Genomic DNA, 23,348 nt, shown 5'->3' with positions numbered 1-23,348 from the left:
TTTGTAAAAATGGGCACCAATATAGAGACAAAAATGGACCTGCCCAAGGATAAGCAAGCAGTAGAAAGAATAAAAACATGGCTCAGGATTAGTGTGTAAAAGCCTGTTTCTTGGTGTATTACCTTTTCCTGAGGCTCTTTATTGACTGACCACCTGAAGGGGAAGGCAGTCCCCAAGGACCAGCATTTGCGTTCAGGCTGGGCAAGATCAGTGGTAGATGGCTGTTGTTTTTTTTTTAATTAATGGAATAGTGGGCTAAAGCGTCAATTCAAAATATAAGCATATGCCAAAGTTATATAGTTAGTACTTCTGTCAAAAGGGGGAGGGGGGGGGAATTTATGCCCAAACCGGTATGGCTCAATGGATAGAGCATCGGCTTGGGGACTGAAAGGTCCCGGGTTCGATTCCGGTCAAGGGCATGTACCTTGGTTGCGGGCATATCCCCAGTAGGGGGTGTGCAAGAGGCAGCTGATCGAAGATTCTCTCTCGTCGATGTTTCTAACTCTCTATCTCTCTCCCTTCCTCTCTGTACAAAATCAATAAAATATATTTTAAAAAAGGGGGGGGGGGGTTAAAGCTACCTGCCCAGATACTGCATGGGGATCATTTATGATGCAGCTCCCGTTAAAGGTCTCCATGATTTAAGATCCAGTTCAGTAAGTAGTGACAACCAGTTGATTCTGCTTTCAAATCATATACTGCCATTAATGTTTTATACTGTCTCAAAGGTCACGTATACATGTTCTCCCCAGTTCAAGGCAGTGTGCATTATGTATGCCAAGGGTTATGTAATTACAATTTCCGGAAATGGTCAACAGCGAAGACTAACCCTAAGAATAAATTCCTCTGGGATTTTTTGGTGCAAAAATCCATCTGCCCTCACTGTAGGTTCGTTGTTACAAAAATCACTGCAGGTTTGGATCAAAGCAAGGGGCATAAGTCATTAGATTTTTTTCCTCTCCATATCCTATCCTTCCTATAAGCAGCTGTGCATACCTCTCCCCCAACCTGGTGCACACCCACATGCTTTAATATCAGGGGCTTTAAGTTCATATCAGATTTTCATAGAACCATAAGCTAACTACATTGGCTTAATAATAGGTTGTCCCCACTCTTTCAATGATTACAAAGTCATCTTAAGGCTTAAAACCCTTGTTATTCTATCACAGGTTGAGCAGATTTAGATATTTCTTTTTCTTTTTCTAGAGAGATAGAGAAACATCAATTTGTTGTTCCACTTATTTACGCATTCATTGGTGGATTCTTATATATGCCCTGACGGGGGGTCAAACCTACATCCATGGCATTATTAAGACACCGATCGAAGCAGCTGAGCAACCTGGCCAGAACTAGATATTCCTTATTTTAGTTCCAAATAAACAGACAGACAGTATTTACCTGGCTTCGAGGTTTGAAGAAATTTCTTCCTGGAGCATTTTTATACCTTTGGAAGATGGGAAAATTGAACTAGGGGAGAAAATAGCATGGGAAACCCTTAAAAGCGGTAAAACTTAACGTGGTCTTTCTAGACTGAAGTTCAAACTGGAATACAAGTCATTACATATTTGTCTTGTTTTTTTCTTTTTCAACTCATATTTTTAAGTAAATATCTGGAATCTATTACTTGCTAAACTTTTCTACTGTAGCTTTTATATTTTCATTTAATTATATGTAGATGAAGGTGTTAACAAAATTTAATATTAGGAACAAAGATGTTGAGTCACGTATAAGATGTTAGAAGTGTCACTTATCAAACAGTGCCAAAGGGCACTTCTGCATAAACTAGATAATTGGCAAGGACTACATCTTTCTCCTTCTCAATCAGGGGGGACTGTTAGGAATCATCTGAGTAACAGAAAAGCTAAAGCTTTGAACTTCCAACCACTCTCACTGCTATGTAAGAGTGTGTATAAAATAGATCAGGAAGTGTAATTCATTTTGGCTAGTTAAGCCTTCCTCTTCCCAGTCACAGGTATCCTTGAACATTTCACAAATTGTACCCAAAGCACTATGACCACCCCCATACACATTTCACCTATATATGATTTCTTTGTGTGAGAACTCTCCTTTGTATAGAAGATAAGCATGGACATAATCATCTAGCTAAAATTCCCAATTACACTTTTCACTGTCTACAACTAGAAGTAGGTTTTTGTGTGTTTTTTTAAGTTGTTCAAATTCCTCTCTTGGTGAGATTTATGTACAAAAGGAACATCAATTGGTCAACAAGTTTAGCTCAAAGTTCTGGAATAGCAATTCATCCCAAGCTTCTCTAATCTACTTGTAAGAATCGAGAAAGCAAAATTTAAATCATTGAGTATTGACTTTTTTATTATTAGTCACTGTTCATAATTTGTTTCAACCAAAAGACAATACACACAGCAGAATTCTAATGCATCCCATGTAAATGTTTACATCCATTTTATTCCTCTCTCGCCTCTAAGGCTTATCATTTAATTTTAAATTTTTTTTTTACATCTCAAAAATATGTCTGCAATAATTAGAACTTCATTAGCTGTCCCACTTGGAAACAGCCTTTAATATTTTTACAGTAAAGAAGATGTGATGGGGCTTAATGAAAATGTAACTTACAATATTTTGAAAGAAAAGGGACTTTACAGGGACACAGTGGGAGTTCCCAGAGGAAAGAGTTCAGAAGCTCTTTCCCATGAGGCCCCCCCAGTAGAAAACAAAAACAAAACACACAAAGGGCAACAGCAGGTTCCAAACACAAAAACAAATAAACTCCAATGCTCCATCCCAAAGCCAGAATCGGCCTCGTGGACGTTCATGAAGCAACTGTACAAGCTGCTTCAGCATTTTCTTCTGTTTAAATGTTCCCGGTCCAAGAACCCCGTAGGTGGGACTCACTCACTGCTATTGCTTGAGAAAGTTATTCGCTTCCAGTTCTACAAGCAGCCCCACCCTCCTGAGCCAAAGCTGGTCAGAGTGTTTTAATCTTCAACACATTCTGAGCAGTCTTCTCTTCAGTGATCCTTCCCACCCCCAAACGCATGAGAACATGTACCACCTCTCCGCCAACCAGTTTTTGAATATCCACTTTTTACTCTCCGGCTCTCCGTTTAGGACAATGTGGATAAAATACATTCGCTAGAAAAAAATATATATACACATTCAATCTCTTTCCTTTAGTTCTCATGGCCCCGAAATTTTCCAATGCAGAAGGTAATGATGTTGAATCTCAAAAACAGTATCCCCTAACTGCCAACTTCTTCTAGAACATAAAAATAGAAAGCATGTTATATAGATAGAAATACTCAAACCGTTAGTGCTGGACAGTTTTCAAAGTCTATTTTTTCATAGGAAGGGGACAAAACAAGAGGTACGGACATCTTTAACCTAGCAAGAGGAAAGAATCCCCTCCCAAGTGTTACACTGAGGAATGTTTCTTTAAATGAGAAATATCTTAAAATGAACAGATGATCACCATACACAGCATAAAACATTCCATGACTGTCCAAGTCACCTCAAGATAACAGCACCGGAGCATTATGGGAGAAGTTTCTCGGGTAGAGCACCCTCCCTACTGTTTTTTAAGATAACTTAGATGAATTCTCCCTTAGTATTACTGGGGAGGCGGGGGGGAGGGGCAGGAAGGGGTAGGAGGGGCTAGGACACAAACTACTCTAGAAGAGGAAAAAATGAGGTAAAAGTGCATGTGAAATTGTCCGAGTAAGTGTGTGTAGGCTCACTGCTAATCACCCTGAAGTTACTGAAACAGCCGCGGAAATCACTCTTTCCTCACAATGGCTCTAAAGTTGTAAATCTATCCACATTTGCTCCCCCCTTGAATGGTTATTGTACTAGGGAAAGAAATTACTGAAATGTTTAAGTTATTCATAGCAATTAAGAGATTCCTCCTTTTAGCAGCAAGGCCAAGTGAGGGAGAACTAGTTCCGATCCTAGAAACTAAGGCACGCTGAAGCTTTCAAAGATCCGATCATTTGAAACAGTCTTCACAACCATCAGTATCCTAGGCAAGCAATCTCACCTCTAGTCCTTCAGTCCCGTGCTCGGTCGGGTTCACTCTCTGAAATCACTTCATATTCTACACAGCACCCTTTGTGTTAAGGCCATGATTTTTATTCCTCCTAGACAAAGCTATGGGTGATCAGACAATGCTCTACCTTAAAACTATGATCACCCAAGGAGATGCTGTTACAAGAGCAGACCCTTTCCAGCTCCTTAGCTAGCACTGCCTTAGAGCTTGGTCTTCAGCAGATTTCTCAAATTCAACTCAGTTCAACTAAAGAAGCTTGAGCTGGTTAACGATAACATGAGAGAGAAAAGAAAGCCTCTACCACAAAGAGGAATGTTAAGACAAATTCTAGTCGAGAAATCCACCAACATTGTGTTAATCCTATCATGTTTCACAGCATTAAGTGTCCATCCAATGCAATCAGTCTGCAAAGAAACCTCTAAAGGCGATTTTTCATTGCGCAGGCAGAGCAGTTGTGAAAAATACATACTAGTCCACACTTACTTCACTGAAAACTACACACAAGATAATGTCCTGTTCTTGACTCAGTCAACCGTTTACCCAGTGGAGTTAAATTTTAGCAAATCTTGCTCTTATATTTTAGTAAAACCTGGAAGTTTCCCCTTTGAAGCCTTTAGTTCATTTCCAGTTTGTCAAATGTAAGGATTAGCCTAGCATCTGATACAGAGCTAGATTTGACAAGACACTGAAGATTTGAAGTAAAGGCTTGGTGAAATGGAAGGGGAAATGGATATTTGTGCCCAGGTTTAAGACCGAAGCCAAGGTAGTCATTATACTGTACTCAATACAGTAATGATTACCAACGTTTTAAGAGCAAGGTGGGCCTGACTCTTCCTTTCTTCTTTAGTATATCAGACATGGCACCTGTGCACCTGAACGTACACAGTACATTCAACATGGGCCACAGGAGAATCACCCTACCTTATTCCAGCAACTGAGTGTTAAGGTGTGAAATCGCAAGGGCCCTTTCTACAAAGCATTCAGAACTCCTACTAGTTTTTAGAAAGCTCCAGATCTCAAGTCTTTGATGCAGACGTTCATGAGACTGGCCTCTCTCAAGAGACCAATTTCTCAGACTCAGGAAAGGATATCCCTGCCCTATGGTGTCCATTCCTCTGACATAGGGTACAAGGAAGCTACAAGGCTTCATTCCAACACCATGAAGTACAATATAGGAAAGATTTCTTTAACCGTGTGGTCTTTATTTCAGTGCCAGTGTTACAGATACAACACAAATGTTCCAGTTAGAAGAAGGAATTCAAACGAAATGCCAAGGTCCAAGCCAGGCTCAGGAAATAAAAAGGGACGTTTGGAGTAATGGAGGATGACTCCAGTATGCTCTAGGATGAGTCTGATACTCAACTCTTCCTATGAGCAAAGGTGCTTTTGTTAGAGAGTCTAATCTTTAAAAGTGGTAAACTCCTCTTTCCACCCATTTACCATAGTTCATCAGGCAAGTTATAGGCTTAAGAGAAACTGTAAAATTTGTGGTGGGAATAGGGGCATTAATAACTACTTATATATAATCTCTTTTAGAAGCTGTCCACCTTGCACTTTAAGGGGAGTCAATTTTGAAAATCATGGAGAGTATTCATCACTACAGCTCAAGAAGGGAAAGGAAGGGGAGCTGGAAGAGCCTTGGAAGTTTCTATTACAAATAGAGCACCATATCCTTCATGCCAAATCTCAACAAAAGCTCTTTTTAACTGCATCTGTCCAGTGTTTACAAATAACCTTTCAAAGTCTGACCAGTTCTTGGTAACAAGCATACATACATGTGTGTGTCTGTGTGAATACAGCAAAGCACAGAAAAGGCTCCCAGGAGCCTATTGCCTTTCAAACATTGGGGGAACCAGTAGAAAAGGCAGGTCTCCCTAATGTTCATGGTTACGTTTCCATTCTGAATGCCGGATGTAAAAAGCGCCTGATGATGGTGACCCAGCTAGTGAGGAATAAATACCCCACCTCGCCCAGTCCACAGAGAAACACAGTATAAAGAAGGGGCAACTCTGCTGCAGAGACGGTGTGAGTGTTTTCTTGCCATGGATTCGTCCTCTCCTCCAGACCAGCTGCTTTTTCCTCAGGGGCCCAGGGAATGTTGATTCTGGCTGTTAATGTGGGAGGGGTAGAGAAGTGCAGAAAAAGGGAAGAGGAGGAAGAGTGCAAACTAGCCTCCAGAAGCAGCCGGCCTCAGCGGTGGAGGAGAGGAGATTAGTCTTTAACAATGCTTCAAGGTCAGCAATTACTTTAGGAAAATCCTCCTCAACAGTTCTCTTCAGCTCCTCGTGCCCATGGTACAGTTGGGGGGGACTTGCCAGCAATCACAACCTCCTTCCCAGAGTTCCTTTGATTGAGTGGGGTAAGAATAAGAATGGTGCTGGACCTTCATTGCCAGGACTGAGGGGGAAAGTTGTTCACTTCTGCTAGATCTTGCATTGCTGAGCCCTTGTGATTATATGTGAGCTTGATCCGCATTCGCAGCTGTTGCTGTGAGAAAAGAAAAATCACACATTATACAATGAAATGAAATCTCTAGAATCTTTCCAGTCCACAAATACACTTTTAATCTTAAAGAAAACAAAATTATTTTAAAGCAAAGTTGTCCCTTAAAAATGACACACTGGCACCCAGCTGGTGTGGTTCAGTTGGTTGAACATCATCTCATGCACCAGGATGGTCACAGGATCAATTCCCAGTCAGGGCATATGCCTGGATTGCAGGCTCAATCCCCAGTAGGGGACGTGCAGGAAGCAGCCAATAGATATTTCTCATCACTGATGTCTGTCTGTCTGCTTCGCTATCTCTCCCCCTCTCCTTTCTTCTCTCTCCAAAATCAATAAAAATATATTTTGAAAAATTAAAAATGACATACGAACAGCAGCAGAAAAACCACCTAGTACTCTAGCTATCAGCCACACAGAAGCAACCTCATGCAGTCAGGCATCTCCAGAACACATCGCTGGCTTTGATCCTAGAACTGCAGTAACAGGACAGAACCACGCGAGAGCATTTTCACAGTAACATTGGCTGAGTGCTTTTCAAAAAGATTCAACTCATATATAAGTTTCTAGAAAAATTATGTAAACATATACTCATTTTATGCTCTACATTCAGACATACTGTAAAACCTATAGTAAATGTGAACATAAACTTGTTTCATTCCCAAGGCATAAAGAGGGGGGTGGGAGAAATAAAAAGAGTTAACTTATGGGTAACAGCAGTAGTTTTAAGAAAACTCAACTCTAAGTACTTTTCACTTCATGTGGCAGATTTCAAATATTAGTGCATTAAGAAAATTTTTATTCTACGAATCAGATTGTCAAAGGAATTTCTAATTGTGCTAGAGGTAGATACTCAAAATACAGTGAATAGCAGAGGAAAGACAAGTGTTACAAGAGGACAAAATCGTACTGGTATTTATGAGGCACTACCAGAAATCTTTGAAAGGAAGAAATTCCCTGAATCATTTCTAAAAACAAAAACTAGTCAATTAATTAGTATTAAGTGGAGGCAATTTATTTCTTTGAAAAAAAATATAATAAAAGCATTGCTTAATTATAGTTTCAAAATCTATTTTTCCATTTGGCTGCTTAATTAAAATGTCTCCACTTTTGCTATGCATCCTTAACAATTACATGAAATATGGATTTTTGGTTCAACAAATGCTCTTACCCCAGACTGCAACTATGTAAAGGTTAGAATGTCTAAGCTTCCACACTCCTGCAAAAACTAGACTGTTAAGCCTCTAAATAGAGAATTTTTTTAAAGCTGCATTTTATAATTCCACTAAATCATCGAATGTGTCTGGGCTCTGTTTATTATTTTTGAAAGAACAAGGTTAAACCAGACATTTTCACAGATTTCTTATGACTGTGAGTCAAAAGCTCCAGAGAAACAAAGCAGAATTTTATTTCAATAAATAAGCTTGCACCTTTCTCAGATATTGTCTTCAAATGTGCTACTCACCTTCTGTGGGTTCAGAACTTTAATGACTTGTGTGATGGTCCCCGTATTAAATGCTGGGACAACGCTGCTGCTAGGAGACAGAAGCTGCAGCTGGAATGTCTGGGGAGAACAAAGGGCATCTTCAGAAAGAAAATACACTTAATATGATGTCAGAGGAAGCAACAAATAAAAAAGTCAGTGCTAGCTGGTTTGGCTCAGTGGATAGAGCAATGGCCTGCAGACTGAAGGGTCCTGGGTTCAATTCTGGTCAAGAGCACCTGCTCAGGTTTTAGGCTCAATCCCCATGGTGGGGGTGCAGGAAGCAGCCGATCAATGATTCTCTTTCTGCCGAAACCGGTTTGGCTCAGTGGTAGAGCATCGGTCTGCGGACTGAAAGGTCCCAGGTTCGATTCCGGTCAAGGGCATGTACATTGGTTGCGGGCACATCCCCGGTAGGGGTTGTGCAAGAGGCAGCTGGTCGATGTTTCTCTCTCATCGACGTTTCTAGCTCTCTCTCTCCCTTCCTCTCTTTAAAAAATCAATAAAATATTTTTTTAAATGATTCTCTCTCATCACTAATGCTTCTATCTCTCTCTCCCTCTCCCTTCCTCTCTGAAATCAATAAAAAATATATTTTTTTTTTAAAGTCAGACATCCAGTTGATGGCTTAAGTAATAAATTTACTTATTACTACTTTCTATTTGTTTTCCAGAAATCCACAATTCATAGTATGTGGGTGGACTACCATTTCCTGGTATTTATAAAATTCCAGGAAGTCTTTGATCATGAAAACTAGCAATGAGCCCTTCTTCCTCCCCTTTCTGGCAGAAAGAACCTTATCCTACTAGTTTTTAAAAGGTGACCAATTCTTGTTCTGGCAACCTCATTTAACAATAACTAATCAACTATTCAGGTTAAAAACAGGTGTTTGTGTCTAAAAAAGAAGCTAAAAAGAAATGAAAAGAAAAACTTTCTAAAAATAACAAACCAGCATACCAGTCGCTAACTACAGACTGGGATGTGCAGACTTGAACTTTTGCTTTCTAAAGCAAAATTGGACTCTGTCAAAGCCCACTCCTATGTGAATGTGACAGAGGTGAAGAAAAGCTGGCAGAGCCAATTTGTTAATGGATCATTCCATTGGGCACATAAGGTCCTAACGGAAAAATCACATGCAGAACTAGTCCACAGAGCAAAAGACCTGGAAAACCAAAGCCATCTGTTGCATGCTGGTGGGTTTTGTTTGTTTATAGATAACAAAGGTAGAAGTGTTACGAGCAACACAAGTAAACCATAGAATTTTAAAATATCTTTCCTGAAAGTTCAGTCTTCTAAACTATTAAGGAGGGAGTAGAGAGAGGGAAAGAGAAGGAGAGAAAGAGAGACAAGTGAAAAAGAGAGAGAACAGAATGAGAAAAAAGAAAAAGGGGAGGAGGAAGGCCGAAAACTGGTTTGGCTCAGTGGATAGAGCAGCATTTTTCAACCGCTGTTCCGCGGCATGTTGCCTGGTGTGCCGTAGGTGCAGACAAGACAAGAATTTTATAATTTTTCACTATTTTGTTTACTTAATATTTCATAATAAAGTAATTATAAAATACTTTCTTTGTGTTTATTTGATTCCTATTCAAGAGAATTACTTTATATATAGTCAATATAGGCACAGAGTTAAATTTTTTAACATTTTCTAATGGTGGTGTGCCTCGTGATTTTTTTCATGAAACAAGTGTGCCTTTGCCCAAAAAAGGTTGAAAAACACTAGGATAGAGCATCGGCCTGCGGACTCAGGAGGGATTGGGGGGGGGGCCGGGGGTGTCCCAGGTTCGATTTTAGTCGAGGGCATGTACCTTGGTTGCGGGCACATCCACAGTGTGTGTGTGTGTGTGTGGGGGGGGGCGGTGCAGGAGGCAGCTGATCGATTATTCTAGCTCTCTATCCTTCTCCCTTCCTGTGAAAAATCAATAAAATATATTTTTTTAAAGGGAGGGGGGAGGGGAGTAGGAATTCTATCCAGTCTTCTCTGAAGCCAAAAATTTTAAGAGTAGAGATTTAATCTCAATACACAGGTTTATTATTTTGGGTCGTACTCATAATTTTATTGTCAAGATAAATTATGTAAGCTAAAATATTATTCACTTATTTATATTTATTTAATTAAATATAAGATACTATCAATTATATACCACTGAAGAAAAAAAAAAACCACATGTTGCTAATTAAACTATGCCAAGATATCAATTTTATTTTTTTTTTAATATATTTTATTAATTTTACACAGAGTACAGAGTTAGAAACGTCGATGAGAGAGAAACACCGACCAGCTGCCTCTTGCACACCCCCCACTGGGGATGTGCCCGCAACCAAGGTACATGCCCTTGACCGGAATCAAACCCGGGACCTTTTAGTCCGCAGGCCGACGCTCTATCCACTGAGCCAAATCGGTCCCGGCCAAGGTATCAATTTTAAAATGTACCTCAATTTCAGAGATAATAAAAAGTAAAAATTAGTCATAGAATCTATGTACTATATATGACAGTTTGAAATCCAAGATATATCATTGTTATGCAAATAGGCATAGTAAGTATAGCACCAAGAATAAGACAATGTTTTACGAGCAGAGATGATGTATTGCTAGAACAGAGGCAAGTGACCAATATAAAACCCTAAAGTTGCAGTAGCTAACACTTACTGAGCACTGATCACATGGAAAGTACTTAAAACAGTAACAGGGACATGAAACTCAATTATTCCTCCTGAAGAAGATAATCCTTAACACCACCTTTCTTTGCATATGAAGAAACTGAGACACAGAGGCTAAGAAACTTATGACTAGTATGGAAACCACTTTCCTGCTTCTAAAATATCGACAATATTCAGGCTCCTAAAAAAGCAAAAAAGAAGATTGCAAAATCAACATAACCACAAATAAAAGGACTTAAATTTCCAAAAATGTGTGGTCTGAATGTCATATTTCCTTCATATGTCACTGCAAAAATGAGATTAACTTACTCTAAACCAGCAGTTGGCAAACTATGGCCCATGGCCAAGAATGAACTGACACCTGTTTCTGTAAATAATGTTTCATTGGAACAGAGCTACACTTACTGTCTGTGGCTGCTTTTGCACTATAGCAGCAGAATTGAGTAGATGCAACAGGGCCCACAGTGTCTAAAATACTATCTTCGTCTAGTACAGAAAATTTCTGCCCAATCCTCATTCTAAACTCTTCTTCATTCAAACTTTTCTAAGTACAAATTGGCAGTTACAAAATAGTCATGGGGATATAAAGTACAGCAGAGTGAATAGTCAATAATATTGTAATAAATATGTTTGATGCCAAATTTACATGGGAAATCACTTTGTAAATTGTATGTCTAACCACTATGCAGTACACCTGAAACTAATATAATGTCAAATGTTAACTATCATTGAAAACAGAATTTTTTAAAGGGAAAAAAACTTTACTATTCAAACATGAACATAAACACTCCTTAAACCTAGATTTGGTTTAAATATATCTCTTACCAAGAAAGGTTTTATTTATTTATTTATTTATTTATTTAAAATACATTTTATTGATTTTTACAAAGAGGAAGGGAGAGGGATAGAAAGTTGGATATATCAATAAGAGAGAAACACCAATCATCTGCCTCATGCACGCCCCCTTCTGGGGACAGAGCCTGAAACCAAGATACATGCCCTTGAACAGAATCGAACCCAGGACCCTTCAGTCCATAGGCCGACACTCTATCTACTGAGCCAAACCGGTTAGGGCCCAAGTGAGTTTTTAAAAGATTAAGCCAATCTTTATTTAAGAGAAGAAGGCAAAGAAGACATTGTATGTAGTACCTTTGGTACCGCAGCCTGGAAAACGAAGTCCGTCATGTCCAGCTCTGTGCTGTTAGAGGCCTGTATCGTTATCACCGTGACACTGGGGTTGGTGTTTGACCGTTCAAAGGTGAACTCTATCTTCAAGCCATTCTTATTGTATGCTGTGATAGAGGGGATGCCTGGGGAAGTACAGGAAGCTTAGCCTAACTGTAGACAGGCTCATACTTATAAAATTATTATTTGCTTTCTTCAATAACTTTAATAGCATCAGTAATCGTACCTGTAGTGATGTCATTGAAGAGAGGTTGTGATGAAAGCCCATCCAACAAGAAAGGGGGCTGGGATATCTGTGGGGCTGAGGCAGGGGCAGGAGCAGCAGTTGGAGCACCTATAGGAAACAGCCCAACGTTAAGTCAATATTACCCAGCATGACCAAACTCATCAAGAAAATATAGGAGAAAAATATTATGACCTCAGGTTAAGAGAAAGATTCCATAAATAAGATGCATAATGCATAAACCAGAAACGGAAAGAACTTAAAATTCAAACACTTTAAAATTGAATAATGTCTGTTCATTAGAAAATACTGTAAAAAAAAAAAAAAAAAAAAAAAAAAGAGAGACCACAGGCAGCAGAAAATGCTGCTACAAGAAAACTAATGAATGAGTATCCAGAACTATAAATATCTTCCTACAAGTCAATAAGGAAAAAATAACCCAATTTAAAAGTGGTAAGAGATAGGAATATCTTATGAAAAGAACATCTTATGAAAAAAGATGCTCAGTAATTAGGAAATGGAATTAAAAGCCACAGGGAGATACTACTTCACATCCAGTACAGTGGTGAAAATTTCAATGTATAATACCAAATATTAGTAAGAACGTGTAGCAATGGGGACTTCTAACCTGTCATAGGAATATACACTGACACAACCAAACTAGAGACAATGTAGCAACAATAGAGCTGAGCATGAGTATATACCTAAAGTTCCTCAATCTCAAAACTCATAACACTTTAAATGATTCTTTGTGTGGGAGGCTGCCTTGTGCATTGCAGTGTTTATCAGCACCCCTGGCTTCTACTCATTAAATGACAGTAACATCCTCCAGTGTGACACCTGAAAATATCCACTAAGCCCTGGTGGGCAAAATCTCCCCATTGAGAACCAGTGCCTTTTGCACAAATTCTTAAATATGTACACAGGGAAACTTGTATAAAAGTGTGCATAGCAAGATAGTTTGTAACAGTGAAATACTGGATACAACCAAATGTCCATCAAGATAATGGGCAAGTAAATTGTGAGAGGGTGCAGGCTGAGCTGAGGGGGGGACCCCCCCATACACAAATTTCGTGCATCAGGCCACTAATTTTGTATGATAAAAGTAAACATACACATACACAATAGTAAAACTGTTAATGCACTAGAAGTGCAGTTGACCCTTGAATAATGTGGAGGCTAGGAACACTATTATTCCGTACAGATCTCCACACATGAGGATTCCCAATGAAGGAGTTGATCTTTGGACAACTCGAGTTTGTACTGTGAGGATCAACTGCACGGGTCAACTGAACATTTAACATGAATTATTCATAGATTATTCTCACAAATACAATGTTCAGCAAAAGCAAAAGAACATTCAGTTGGATATCATTTCTATAAACATAAAAACTGGCAAAACAATATTACACACTATTATCTATATATATAAAAGCCTAGGTGACCATCACAACTGAATGGACAACCACACAGGCTGCATGGGGCAACCAGACCAGCAGGGGGTTAGTGAGGTGCGACCCAAGGACCGAACAGCAGGCTGCGTGGGACAACCAGGTCCGCAGGGGGGACAGTTGGGGGCAACCAGGCAGTGGGGGGAGGGCAGTGAAGGGCAACAAGGCTGGCAGAGGGGGGCAGTGAGGGGTGACTAGGCTAGTGGGGGTGGCAGCTGGGGGTGACCAAGTCAGAAGGGGAGGCAGTAAGGGGAGACAGGACCAGGGAGGCACAGTTAGGGATGATCAGGCAGGTAGGCAGGTGAGCAATTAGGAGCCAGTGGTCCCAGATTGTGAGAGGGATATCCCAGGATTGGGCCTAAACCGGCAGGCAGACATCCCCCGAGGGGTCCCGGATTGGAGGGTGCAGGCTGAGCTGAGGGGGGGCCCCCCATGCATGAATTTCTTGCATCAGGCCACTAATTTTATACGAAAAGTCCAATATTGTGTTTAGTTTGGACAAAAACAAATATTAAAAACAACTTGAAATTTGGTCATGTTTAGGGCATCAAAATGGACTGTCGACTTAATCCTACATAATAAAAGTGTAATATGCAAATTGACGGAATGGCCAAACAATGGAAAGACCATCTGGGACCACGCTATGACACCCACTGGTGCCAGGCTAGCCAAGGTGGGAGTGATGCAATTGGTCAGAGACCCAGCCATTGCCCCATGGTCTCCCTCAGAGGAAGGCTCAGGTCACCCACTGGTCTCCCTATGCGAGGGAAGACCAGTCCCAGGTGCCAGGGGGAAGCCGGTGCTGGCAGTCAGCGGAAGGAAGGCCCGCTCTTGCATGAATTTCATGCATTGGGCCTCTAGTAAAGAAATATACAGAAACGGTAAACACCAAAGCTAAACACTGCTTCAGGATAGACAGTAGTGACCTCTGGGACCAAGAGGGAAGGAATTCATGGGGAGGTACAAAGGGAATGTTAACTTTCATAACAATATTTTATTTTATAAGCTAAGTAGATCAAGGCATTTATTGAATTTTATAGATGTTAAATATTGTATAATAAAAATTTAACACACACACACCCTGGAGAGAGTTGTATGAAGGAGGGGGGTAGAATTACCAGATTACCATTTTTATTTGATCCTTCCCATAAGAACAAGGAGGATCATACAACTGAGAGCAAATGATAGAATATGGCCATGACCTGAGAGAAATCAAAATTCTAAGAAGTGGTATAAGAAAATTCTGCAAAATAAAGAAAATGCATTTTATATTTAAACATATTTAAAATTACTTATAAAATTGAAATTATACTAATAACAAAATTTAAAAAATAAAGGAAGAGTGAAATATCCTTTGAAAAAATACCTAACTATACTAAGGGAAAAAACAACAAGCATGCTAAAAATTAGCAAGGAAGGTAGAAAAACAGATGACTAAGCAAAGCACAAGAAGTTAAAAACAGATATGACACTGCAGAACATGCAGTCAAGCAGATTGCCTATGAAGTATACAAAGAAATATTCATATAGTTCTGAGTTTATATAAATCTAATCTACTAATTTTCCCACAATTACCATTTTCAAAACAATTTTAGAAACATGTTCTCGTGGAAAATTAGAGGCTACCAAAATATATAGATAACATATGGGTCCGTACGTCCCTTAAATTTTAGCCTTTTTCTCCTCTGAAAATACCATAGGTAGTACCACAGAAACTTACTGTATCAATTCCTCTAAGAACACACACTAAATTTATTTAGATTTCCACTGATTTATATTACTGTGCATTAGGATATAAGTAATGATGGCTTAAAGAATCTACAACTCAAAAATAGGAAAATATGTTTAAAACACATTATGAATTAACATAGGAAAATCTAGACTTGACACATTATTGTTTTGCTTTTTCATATAACACTGGGAAAACAAGTAAGAAAGAACAAAAGCAAAATAAAACATTAAGACTCCATGATAAATGAGTTAAGGACTCAAAAGGAATGTGGGAAATAAAATTCATGTATAATGCAAAAATGTTGATATAGCCGGAACCGGTTTGGCTCAGTGGATAGAGCGTCGGCCTGCGGACTGGAAGGTCCCGGGTTCGACTCCGGTCAAGGGCATGTACGTTGGTTGTGGGTATATCCCCAGTAGGGGGTGTGCAGGAGGCAGCTGATCATCAATGTTTCTAACTCTCTATCCTTCTCTCTTCCTCTTTGTAAAAAATCAATAAAATATATATATATATTTAAAAAAAAAAAAAAAAAAAGTTGATATATATGAACCATTCCCTGTGATTGAAAAACTTGAAATTAACAAAATAATAGGGCCAATTTTTAATCTGCTAGGGCTCGTAAAAAAATGATAGTACACAATACTTACTATTGTATAGTAAAACTGGTAGCAATATACATGGAGATTAAGGTAAAAAAAACATTTATCATATGCCTACTATGAGTCATACATGCACTGAATAAGTCACCATTCCTCATAAATATTCTCTGAGGTTAAGTATTTGTCATGTTTTTTTTTAAAGAGATTTTTTTAAAACATATTTTATTGATTTTTCAAAGAGGAAGAGAGAGAAATAGAGAGTTAGAAACATCGATGAGGGAGAAACATCAATCAACTGCCTCCTGCACACCTCTCAGTGGGGATGTGCCTGCAACAAAGGTACATGCCCTTGACTGGAATCAAACCTGGGATCCTTCAGTCCGCAGGCCTATGCTCTATCCACTGAGCCAAACCAGTTAGGGCTGTCATCTTTATTTTAAACAGATTCAGAAAGACTAAGTAATTAGTCAAAGAAAGTAATCCAAAATAAGGACAAATTTATATAACCTTCCTGCGGTCCCTCCCTGACCACCAGCCCCAAATGGGACTGGGTGAGATGGCCCTGATCAGCCCTGATCGCTAGCCAGGCGGGGGGAGGACGAAAGGGAGGGGCCCGGACACACGACGACACCCGTGCATGAATTTCATGCACCAGGCCTCTAGTTGCTTTAATAATAGGGAAGAAGGGAGCTCTGAAAAACTAACAATGAATAGAAAGAAACCTAGAGAAAGGAAAGTGATGTCTTCAGATACTAATTAAAAGCAAAGGTGACTTGGGATTTTTTTTTCCAGCCTGAAAGTTTTAAAATGCAAGTAATTATCCCCAAATTAAACAAAACAACAACAACAAAAAATGGACTTTAAGGAATCCCTCGTCTCTAGAGCGTTAGCATGGCACCTTATATACCGGATGTTGTGAAGATTCTAATCTTGCTTCTGACTTACCTTTGCCCATCTTCAACTGATGGATGTGCTAGAAAGTCCATGTTCAGCGTAGTTTTTCCCCAAACCCTTATCCCTATCTCAGCATTAAATAATTCCACTCAGGCCTCACCTGTAAGGTTGATGTCTCCCAGCAAATCAAGAAGCTCTCCACCAGCAGAAGCTGGTTTGCTTGTAGGTACAGTTGGAATAACAGGTGTTATGTCATTTCCTCCCAACAAATCCAATAAATCATTGGCCTAAACGAGAAAATAATATCTCAATTTATTAATCATTTGCCTAGTCTACTTCTAATGCAAAGCTCTTTCAACGCTTAAAAATAAGAGAATCATCAGTCAATCTCGGAAGACTGAAGGGAATCAGCTAAGAGATTACAAGGAACTATCGATCATCAGTGTCCCCAGGGAAGCCAGTGAAAAGCTACCTGGCTGCTCGGCTGTGGCCCAGAGGGCGGTGGTTTGGTCTCTAGCGGAGCTGGTTCTGTCTCTCCGTTTGTCTGCACAATCTCCGTAGGACCATTTGTGGTTACTTTTTCCATGACAGGCATTCTCTCAAGCAAGGCAGACCTGAAAAAAATATCTGAAGTGGTTAAATTCCAGGCAATTAGTCTAGATTCCCTACCCAAAACAATCACTGTAACTATATTGGGGCCAAACATGAAAAGCCATCTCTCCTACCCACCCTACACATACATTAGTGGATTATAAGAATACATGACCTAAATTCCTAGCTGGATTGAGGGCAGGCAAGAAACCTTGAATGAACAAGCTGTCTACCTAAATCCCAAGAAATTGAGATTTCTCAGTGGTAGAGAAGTTGGAATGAAAGCAAGATAAATCAGTAGATATTAACAGGTGCCAATAAAAATACTGTATAACAAAAGGGGACGGTGGGAGATGACACCAAAATATTCATAGTAATATCTGATGAGATTCTCTAGAGAAAAATACAGCTCTTACTTCTGAAACCAAATAAAATGGAAAATGAAGCTAACTTTCTGTACCAAAAGAAAGGGGAGAAAAGGAACGAAAAGCCAATTAACTTTTTTCTTTATAGAGATTAGGCAGAATAGGAAAGGAATAAAACAGAAGCAGTCAAACAATTAGAACTGAACAGGGTAGTGAAGGCCAGTTAATAAGACATGAGGGATGAGTCTCCTTTATGGATTATGACAATCAGTTTGGGATGCTAAGAGGCACATGCATTGCTTAGTTTCTTTTACTTACCTCATATGGTCATATTTCTTAAAAAGTGCATTGTATTCTACTGCCCTCTGCTGGAGTTCCACATCAATGCTGCTTCCATAGATGGAAACCACTTTCTTTATTCGGCTTTGGGATAAAATGACAAATGAATTCAAATATACAAAAGAAAGTTCATGAACAAGCAAACAGAATAATGTTTAAACCAGAGTTTTCTGGTTAAAATTTTCAAATACATTTTCTTAATTTACACAGTCTTTCAAAAACAAAACATTTTTCCTTCATCTTCATTCATCCAACATATACACAACATACACTGAAGTGAAAACCATCACAATCAAAGTTACTCACAAGAACTCATAAAGAACCACACTGGCTTCCTTACTTATCCAGTGACCGGACTTTCAAAAGAATCAACAACAAAACCAAGAAAAGTGACCCCTACATCCAAAAGGAGAAATTCTCTCACACAATCTCTTGGATCAACAAAGGCCCAGAATTTGAATTCCTTTTGGGTGTGGGTGGGGTTAAGAGGTTATAGTTTTTCAGAAATAGCCTGGAATGTCTCATCCCATTTGTCTGATACCCTTCTGTAACTTGCCTTTAAGGGGGAAGGAAAGCCTTTGTTTACAGCTACACTAACACTCCGGCCACAGCTAGCACCTTGTTTGTTTTGTATTCTGGGCTAAAAACTCATTAAAAACAGTACTACTCTTGCCGAGACCGATTTGGCTCAATGGATAGAGCCTCAGCTTGGGGACTGAAGGGTCCCAGGTTCGATTCCGGTCAAGGGCATGTACCTTGGTTGCGGGCACATTCCCAGTAGGGGGTGTGCAAGAGGCAGCTGATCGATGACTCTCTCTCATCGATGTTTCTAACTCTCTCTCTCTCCCTTTCTCTCTGTACAAAATCAATAAAAAAAAATACTTTTTTTAAAAAAAGTGCTACTCTTAAACACACACACACACACACACACACACACACATATACTTCAACACCATCATCTCTCTTCCTCTCTGAAATCAATAAAAAAAATTATAAAAAAAAAACTAAAAAACAAAACAAAATAGTAAACAGCAGAATTTTATCGCTTCTTGGCCTTTTGGCTAAGATCAAGTGTAAACAGCAGAATTTAAATACTTAAACACCACAACCCTCATGATTTTCTTCCTATCCAGACATCTCAAAATATTACAATAAAACAGAATCTTTATATGGGAAAATAACTTCTCAATTTGATATCAAGTCACAGTTAAAAATGAAAATGGGCATTGGAAATCTGATTTTAAAAACATCACAAGCTCAAAATAATCTATGATGGGGTGTGCAAAGTATAGATGAAATAAGGAATAACCACAAAATGATGATTGTTATTGTGGTATAATAGGTACATGCAAATCATTTTATTATTCTCTCTTTGCTTGAAATATTCCATAATAAAATGTTTCAAAGGTTACAAAACAACCTGTTCACCCTATTTTTTTCTCCATACTCACTTTACAGTACAGGTGAATCGAGTAGAAAGCTTCATAATGGCAGTGAGGGAATAACCTCGTGTCACAGAGGCAGACATATTAGAGATTAAGACACTTTCTAAAATATCCAACACTTCATCTTCTGTTACCTGAAGAGAGAGAAAAAAAAAAAAAAGACAATGTACAATGAAATGTAAAAGTAATTATCAAAATTTGATATCAAGTCACAGGATGCCACCAGAAAGGCAATCCTACCATCACTACCAAAGCTTCTAACACAAATCTGTTCTTTGCCAGGATAACTGTCCAAACTGATCCATCAACCAGAAGCAGGTGGAAGGTATGTTTTAAAAAAAATGTGGAAAATACCCATTGGGGGCTGAGAGGCATATTTAGCTGCAAGAGGCAGAAGTAGAGGAAGGGGAAAAAAGTTACATGGAGTTCAAATATTGTTGCCACAACTTCTCCTAAAAGCCAGTTGTTTAATGAGCAAATGGAAATATGGCTATAGGTCTCATTTCTTCTTGTTTAAATCAACCAGAGAATAAGAGAAATAATATAATTCTCCCTGACAAAGTGGAGAGTGGATTTTAAAGTCTCCAAATGGCTCATTAAGTTCCACTTGAAAAACTGACAGGTTTCCCAATATAATTCCAGTATTATTTCTTTAAAGAGGTTTTCCAGGAATCAACCACAACTCCTCACTAAACACTGCCTGCTTATGACCAAAACTACTCTATTCCCCATCTATGACCAAGAGGAACAAGGGGTACCTGAATAGGCTCTTCCTCTTCACATTGGCCAGATATGAGAAGATCTCCGTATTCACCTATACACCATGCAGCTACTTGTACCAAAGGTTGCTGTCAAAAGAAAGTCATCGTTTGTCAAAGATTTTAACCCTTAGAAAGATTAATGCAAATCATAGGTCATCTAATCATAAAGGTCAAGATTTAGGTACATCTAGAGCAGTGGTTCTCAACCTTTCTAATGGTTGAGAACCGCTAGCAGGGTCGCCTAAGGCCATCGGAAAACACAGATATTTACATTACGATTCATAACAGTAGCAAAATTACAGTTATGAAGTAGCAACGAAAATGATGTTATGGCTGGGGGTCACCACAACGTGAGGAACAGTATTAAAGGGTCTCGGCCATTAGAAAGGTTGAGAACCACTGATCTAGAGTGTGAGTAATAAGAACAAACAAGAAAAATAAAGTGTAATTTCCTCCCAAAGCAGAAAAAAAATAAATAAAAGGCAAACGAGGTACTTACTTGAGAATAATCACCGAGAATTGCTTTGTATAAGCGCTGGACAGTATAGGCATGCATCTCCACACTGTTGGTTATTAACTGGATCAAGTTGGGGACGGCATCATCGCGAACATAGCTTCCTGCCTGAAAGGAAATGCAGACAGTTACCCCTAGAAACACATAATGATGATAAATGTTAGCTATATTATCGCTGTTAAAGGGAGACTACTAAAAAAAACATTCAAAGATAAAGTTGATTCCTATTTTCAGGTTCATAAACAGCTCAAACTTCAGTCTTACTTATTTAAATTAATATTCCAAGTTTTTTAATTTTATAAAAAAATAAAATCTTCTCTTTGTCCATAGTAAAAGGAAAATATAAAGACTTAAAAATTTCAAGAAGTTACTAGCTACATAAAGAATAGGTAAATTTTATATAGTAGCCTTCACTGTTATAATTCAGTTCCTTTTTGATATTGGTACTTTAGCCTCTGAGCCTTTATCAAGCTCACACGCAACATTTGCCGAGACAGACCACATTCTGAGCCATAAAAAATACCTTAAATTTAAAAGAATAGAATTCATACAAAATTAAACTAGAAAGCAGTAACACAAAGATAGCTGAGAAATCCCCAAATAATTTGAGATTAAACATGGTACTAAATAACACATGGGTCAAAGAAAACATCGAAAAAATTATTAAAAACACCAGTATGTTTTAATAAACATTTTTCTTAAACTAATCAAATGTGTGAATGTTTACCTTTATGATATCTACTTCTGGTAACATAATTACACACAGTTAGTTATATTTCCTTTATTTACCACTACACTTTCATTTTTACTCTGACATCTCTTATCCCTATTAATCAAATAGAAAAATCTCCAAAATTTTGGACAACAAAGAAAAAATACCTTATAAAACTGTAATCTTAAATCCAGAACAAATGTAGTCACTGGAAACCTTCCAATGGCTTCCTAACACATTCACAATAAAACCCAAACTCCTGTGAGGCCCCATTTAATCTCGCCCTGCATCAATGTCACCAATCTCTGCCTTCACTTGCCTTCTTGCTCTCCAAGTAGTCCAAGCTGATTGCTACCTAACGTCTTTGCTACCCCTGCTGCGCTCTCAGATTAGTACACTTCTTTCCCAAATCTTTGCGTGGCTAATTTCACTAAGTTCTCTACTCAAAGGTTAGTTCCTCAGAGTGACCCTCCCTGACTACCTAACATACTTGGCCCATTGCCCCATATTCCATCCTCCCCGGCCATCACCATAGTCCTCATGCTGTTTTAGTGTTTCTTGTAGCATTTTCCCCTGCCTGACAGTACAGTACATATTTCCCCTGAATTTCCTATCTCCCCCACTAGCACATAAGCTTCATGTGAATAAGGGCTTTCTCTGCCTTAAACAGCACATTGGGCAGTTAGTACATGGTGACTTAAAAAAGCTACTTACCGTTGTCAGAACACGCATAATTGTGTCTATATGCCACCGTTTGGAAGGTGCATACCTAAAAAAATAATGGCACCAGGTGAAGAAATTGGAACCTGTAAATCATACTGTGCTCAGTGACTTTCAAAAATCCTGCCTATTATCGTAAGTGATTATATTTGGGGACATTTCACCTTCAAATCTAGCAGCAATACCCATTTCCCAGGGTGATGAAATGGCGAACTGTCAATTCAGATGGTCTACGTAGTATTGCAATAGGAATTGCTGAGCTAAGAAAAGAGACTGTCTGAGAAAACAAAGTCAGGTAGGAGAGGATAGAGAAGAAAGAAGAAAAGGGACTGTTCCCATACCCAGACACACCAGAACTAGGTCCTTTAAATTCACAGTGGAAAGTGTAGAAATAACAGTACTACCAAAATCTTTAGGTATTTCTTCCTAAAAGTTTTACACACATCCACAATTCAGATGCTGAAACATCTATATCCTCATAAAGAGGGCATCATGGATGACAGGTTAAAGAACAGATTACAAAAGGATTATAAATCCCAGGTTTTATAAAAGAGGGATTTTTTTTTTTTTTTTTTTGGGGGGGGTGTCTTAGTATACTTAAATGCTGGCTATCATGGCCTCCTCAAAGTTAATTTCTAATTGGGAGCTTAAAATAACCATTACATGTTTTAAATATGTTTACAATATTCTTCTCATCTTTTAAAAATGCTTTTTAAAATTCCAAGCATTTTTTATCAATAAAGGTAAAAATTAAATCTTACTTTTCTGCAGCAAGAAAGATTCCAGATGCACAGTCGGCTTTAAATTCTGGCTCACAGGAATCCAGAAAATAAAGTAATTCCTTCATCATGCCTCGGATATTATTCCCATTTACTAGGGCAAAACTCAATTCCATTGCACGCCTTGCAGGGGAGAAATTACAAAACAAAACCAGAAGAAACCAGTTATATTTACTGTGGGAATGAAACAAAGACCCAGGGATTTTCTCTCTGAACTCCAAGCACTGGGGGATGTGTTCCTGTTCTTGCAGGATCCTGTAACCCTATCTTTGCACACAAGATAACAGTCGGACACTTAGCATATTAGGCTTTTATTATATAGGATGATGCAAGTGTTAGCTGCATTATATAGCTATGATAACTGTTTGCAATATA

General features: G+C 38.7%; 1 protein-coding gene across 2 annotated transcripts in view; it reads right to left on the bottom strand.

Moving 5' to 3' along the window:
• Positions 1-2,313: 2,313 nt before the first annotated feature.
• The window catches only part of AP1G1 (adaptor related protein complex 1 subunit gamma 1), a gene marked incomplete at its 5' end in the record, with an annotated part of 70,382 nt that continues 49,347 nt past the window's right edge, over positions 2,314-23,348 (bottom strand). For both annotated transcript variants that reach the window (XM_084906705.1, XM_084906704.1), the window contains 12 exons: positions 2,314-6,508; positions 7,988-8,086; positions 11,813-11,973; positions 12,075-12,182; positions 16,908-17,034; positions 17,220-17,361; positions 18,022-18,126; positions 19,494-19,621; positions 20,246-20,335; positions 20,748-20,870; positions 22,189-22,243; positions 22,956-23,096. In XM_084906705.1, coding sequence (XP_084762831.1) covers positions 6,407-6,508; positions 7,988-8,086; positions 11,813-11,973; positions 12,075-12,182; positions 16,908-17,034; positions 17,220-17,361; positions 18,022-18,126; positions 19,494-19,621; positions 20,246-20,335; positions 20,748-20,870; positions 22,189-22,243; positions 22,956-23,096 — 1,381 coding nt within the window. In that variant the 3' untranslated portion in view covers positions 2,314-6,406. The remainder of the gene's footprint in view (positions 6,509-7,987; positions 8,087-11,812; positions 11,974-12,074; positions 12,183-16,907; positions 17,035-17,219; positions 17,362-18,021; positions 18,127-19,493; positions 19,622-20,245; positions 20,336-20,747; positions 20,871-22,188; positions 22,244-22,955; positions 23,097-23,348) is intronic.

Source organism: Pipistrellus hanaki, assembly GCF_964339955.1.
Source record: "Pipistrellus hanaki genome assembly, chromosome: 15".
Classification (NCBI taxonomy): Eukaryota; Metazoa; Chordata; class Mammalia; order Chiroptera; family Vespertilionidae; genus Pipistrellus; species Pipistrellus hanaki.
This window is presented reverse-complemented; position numbering and strand designations above follow the sequence as displayed.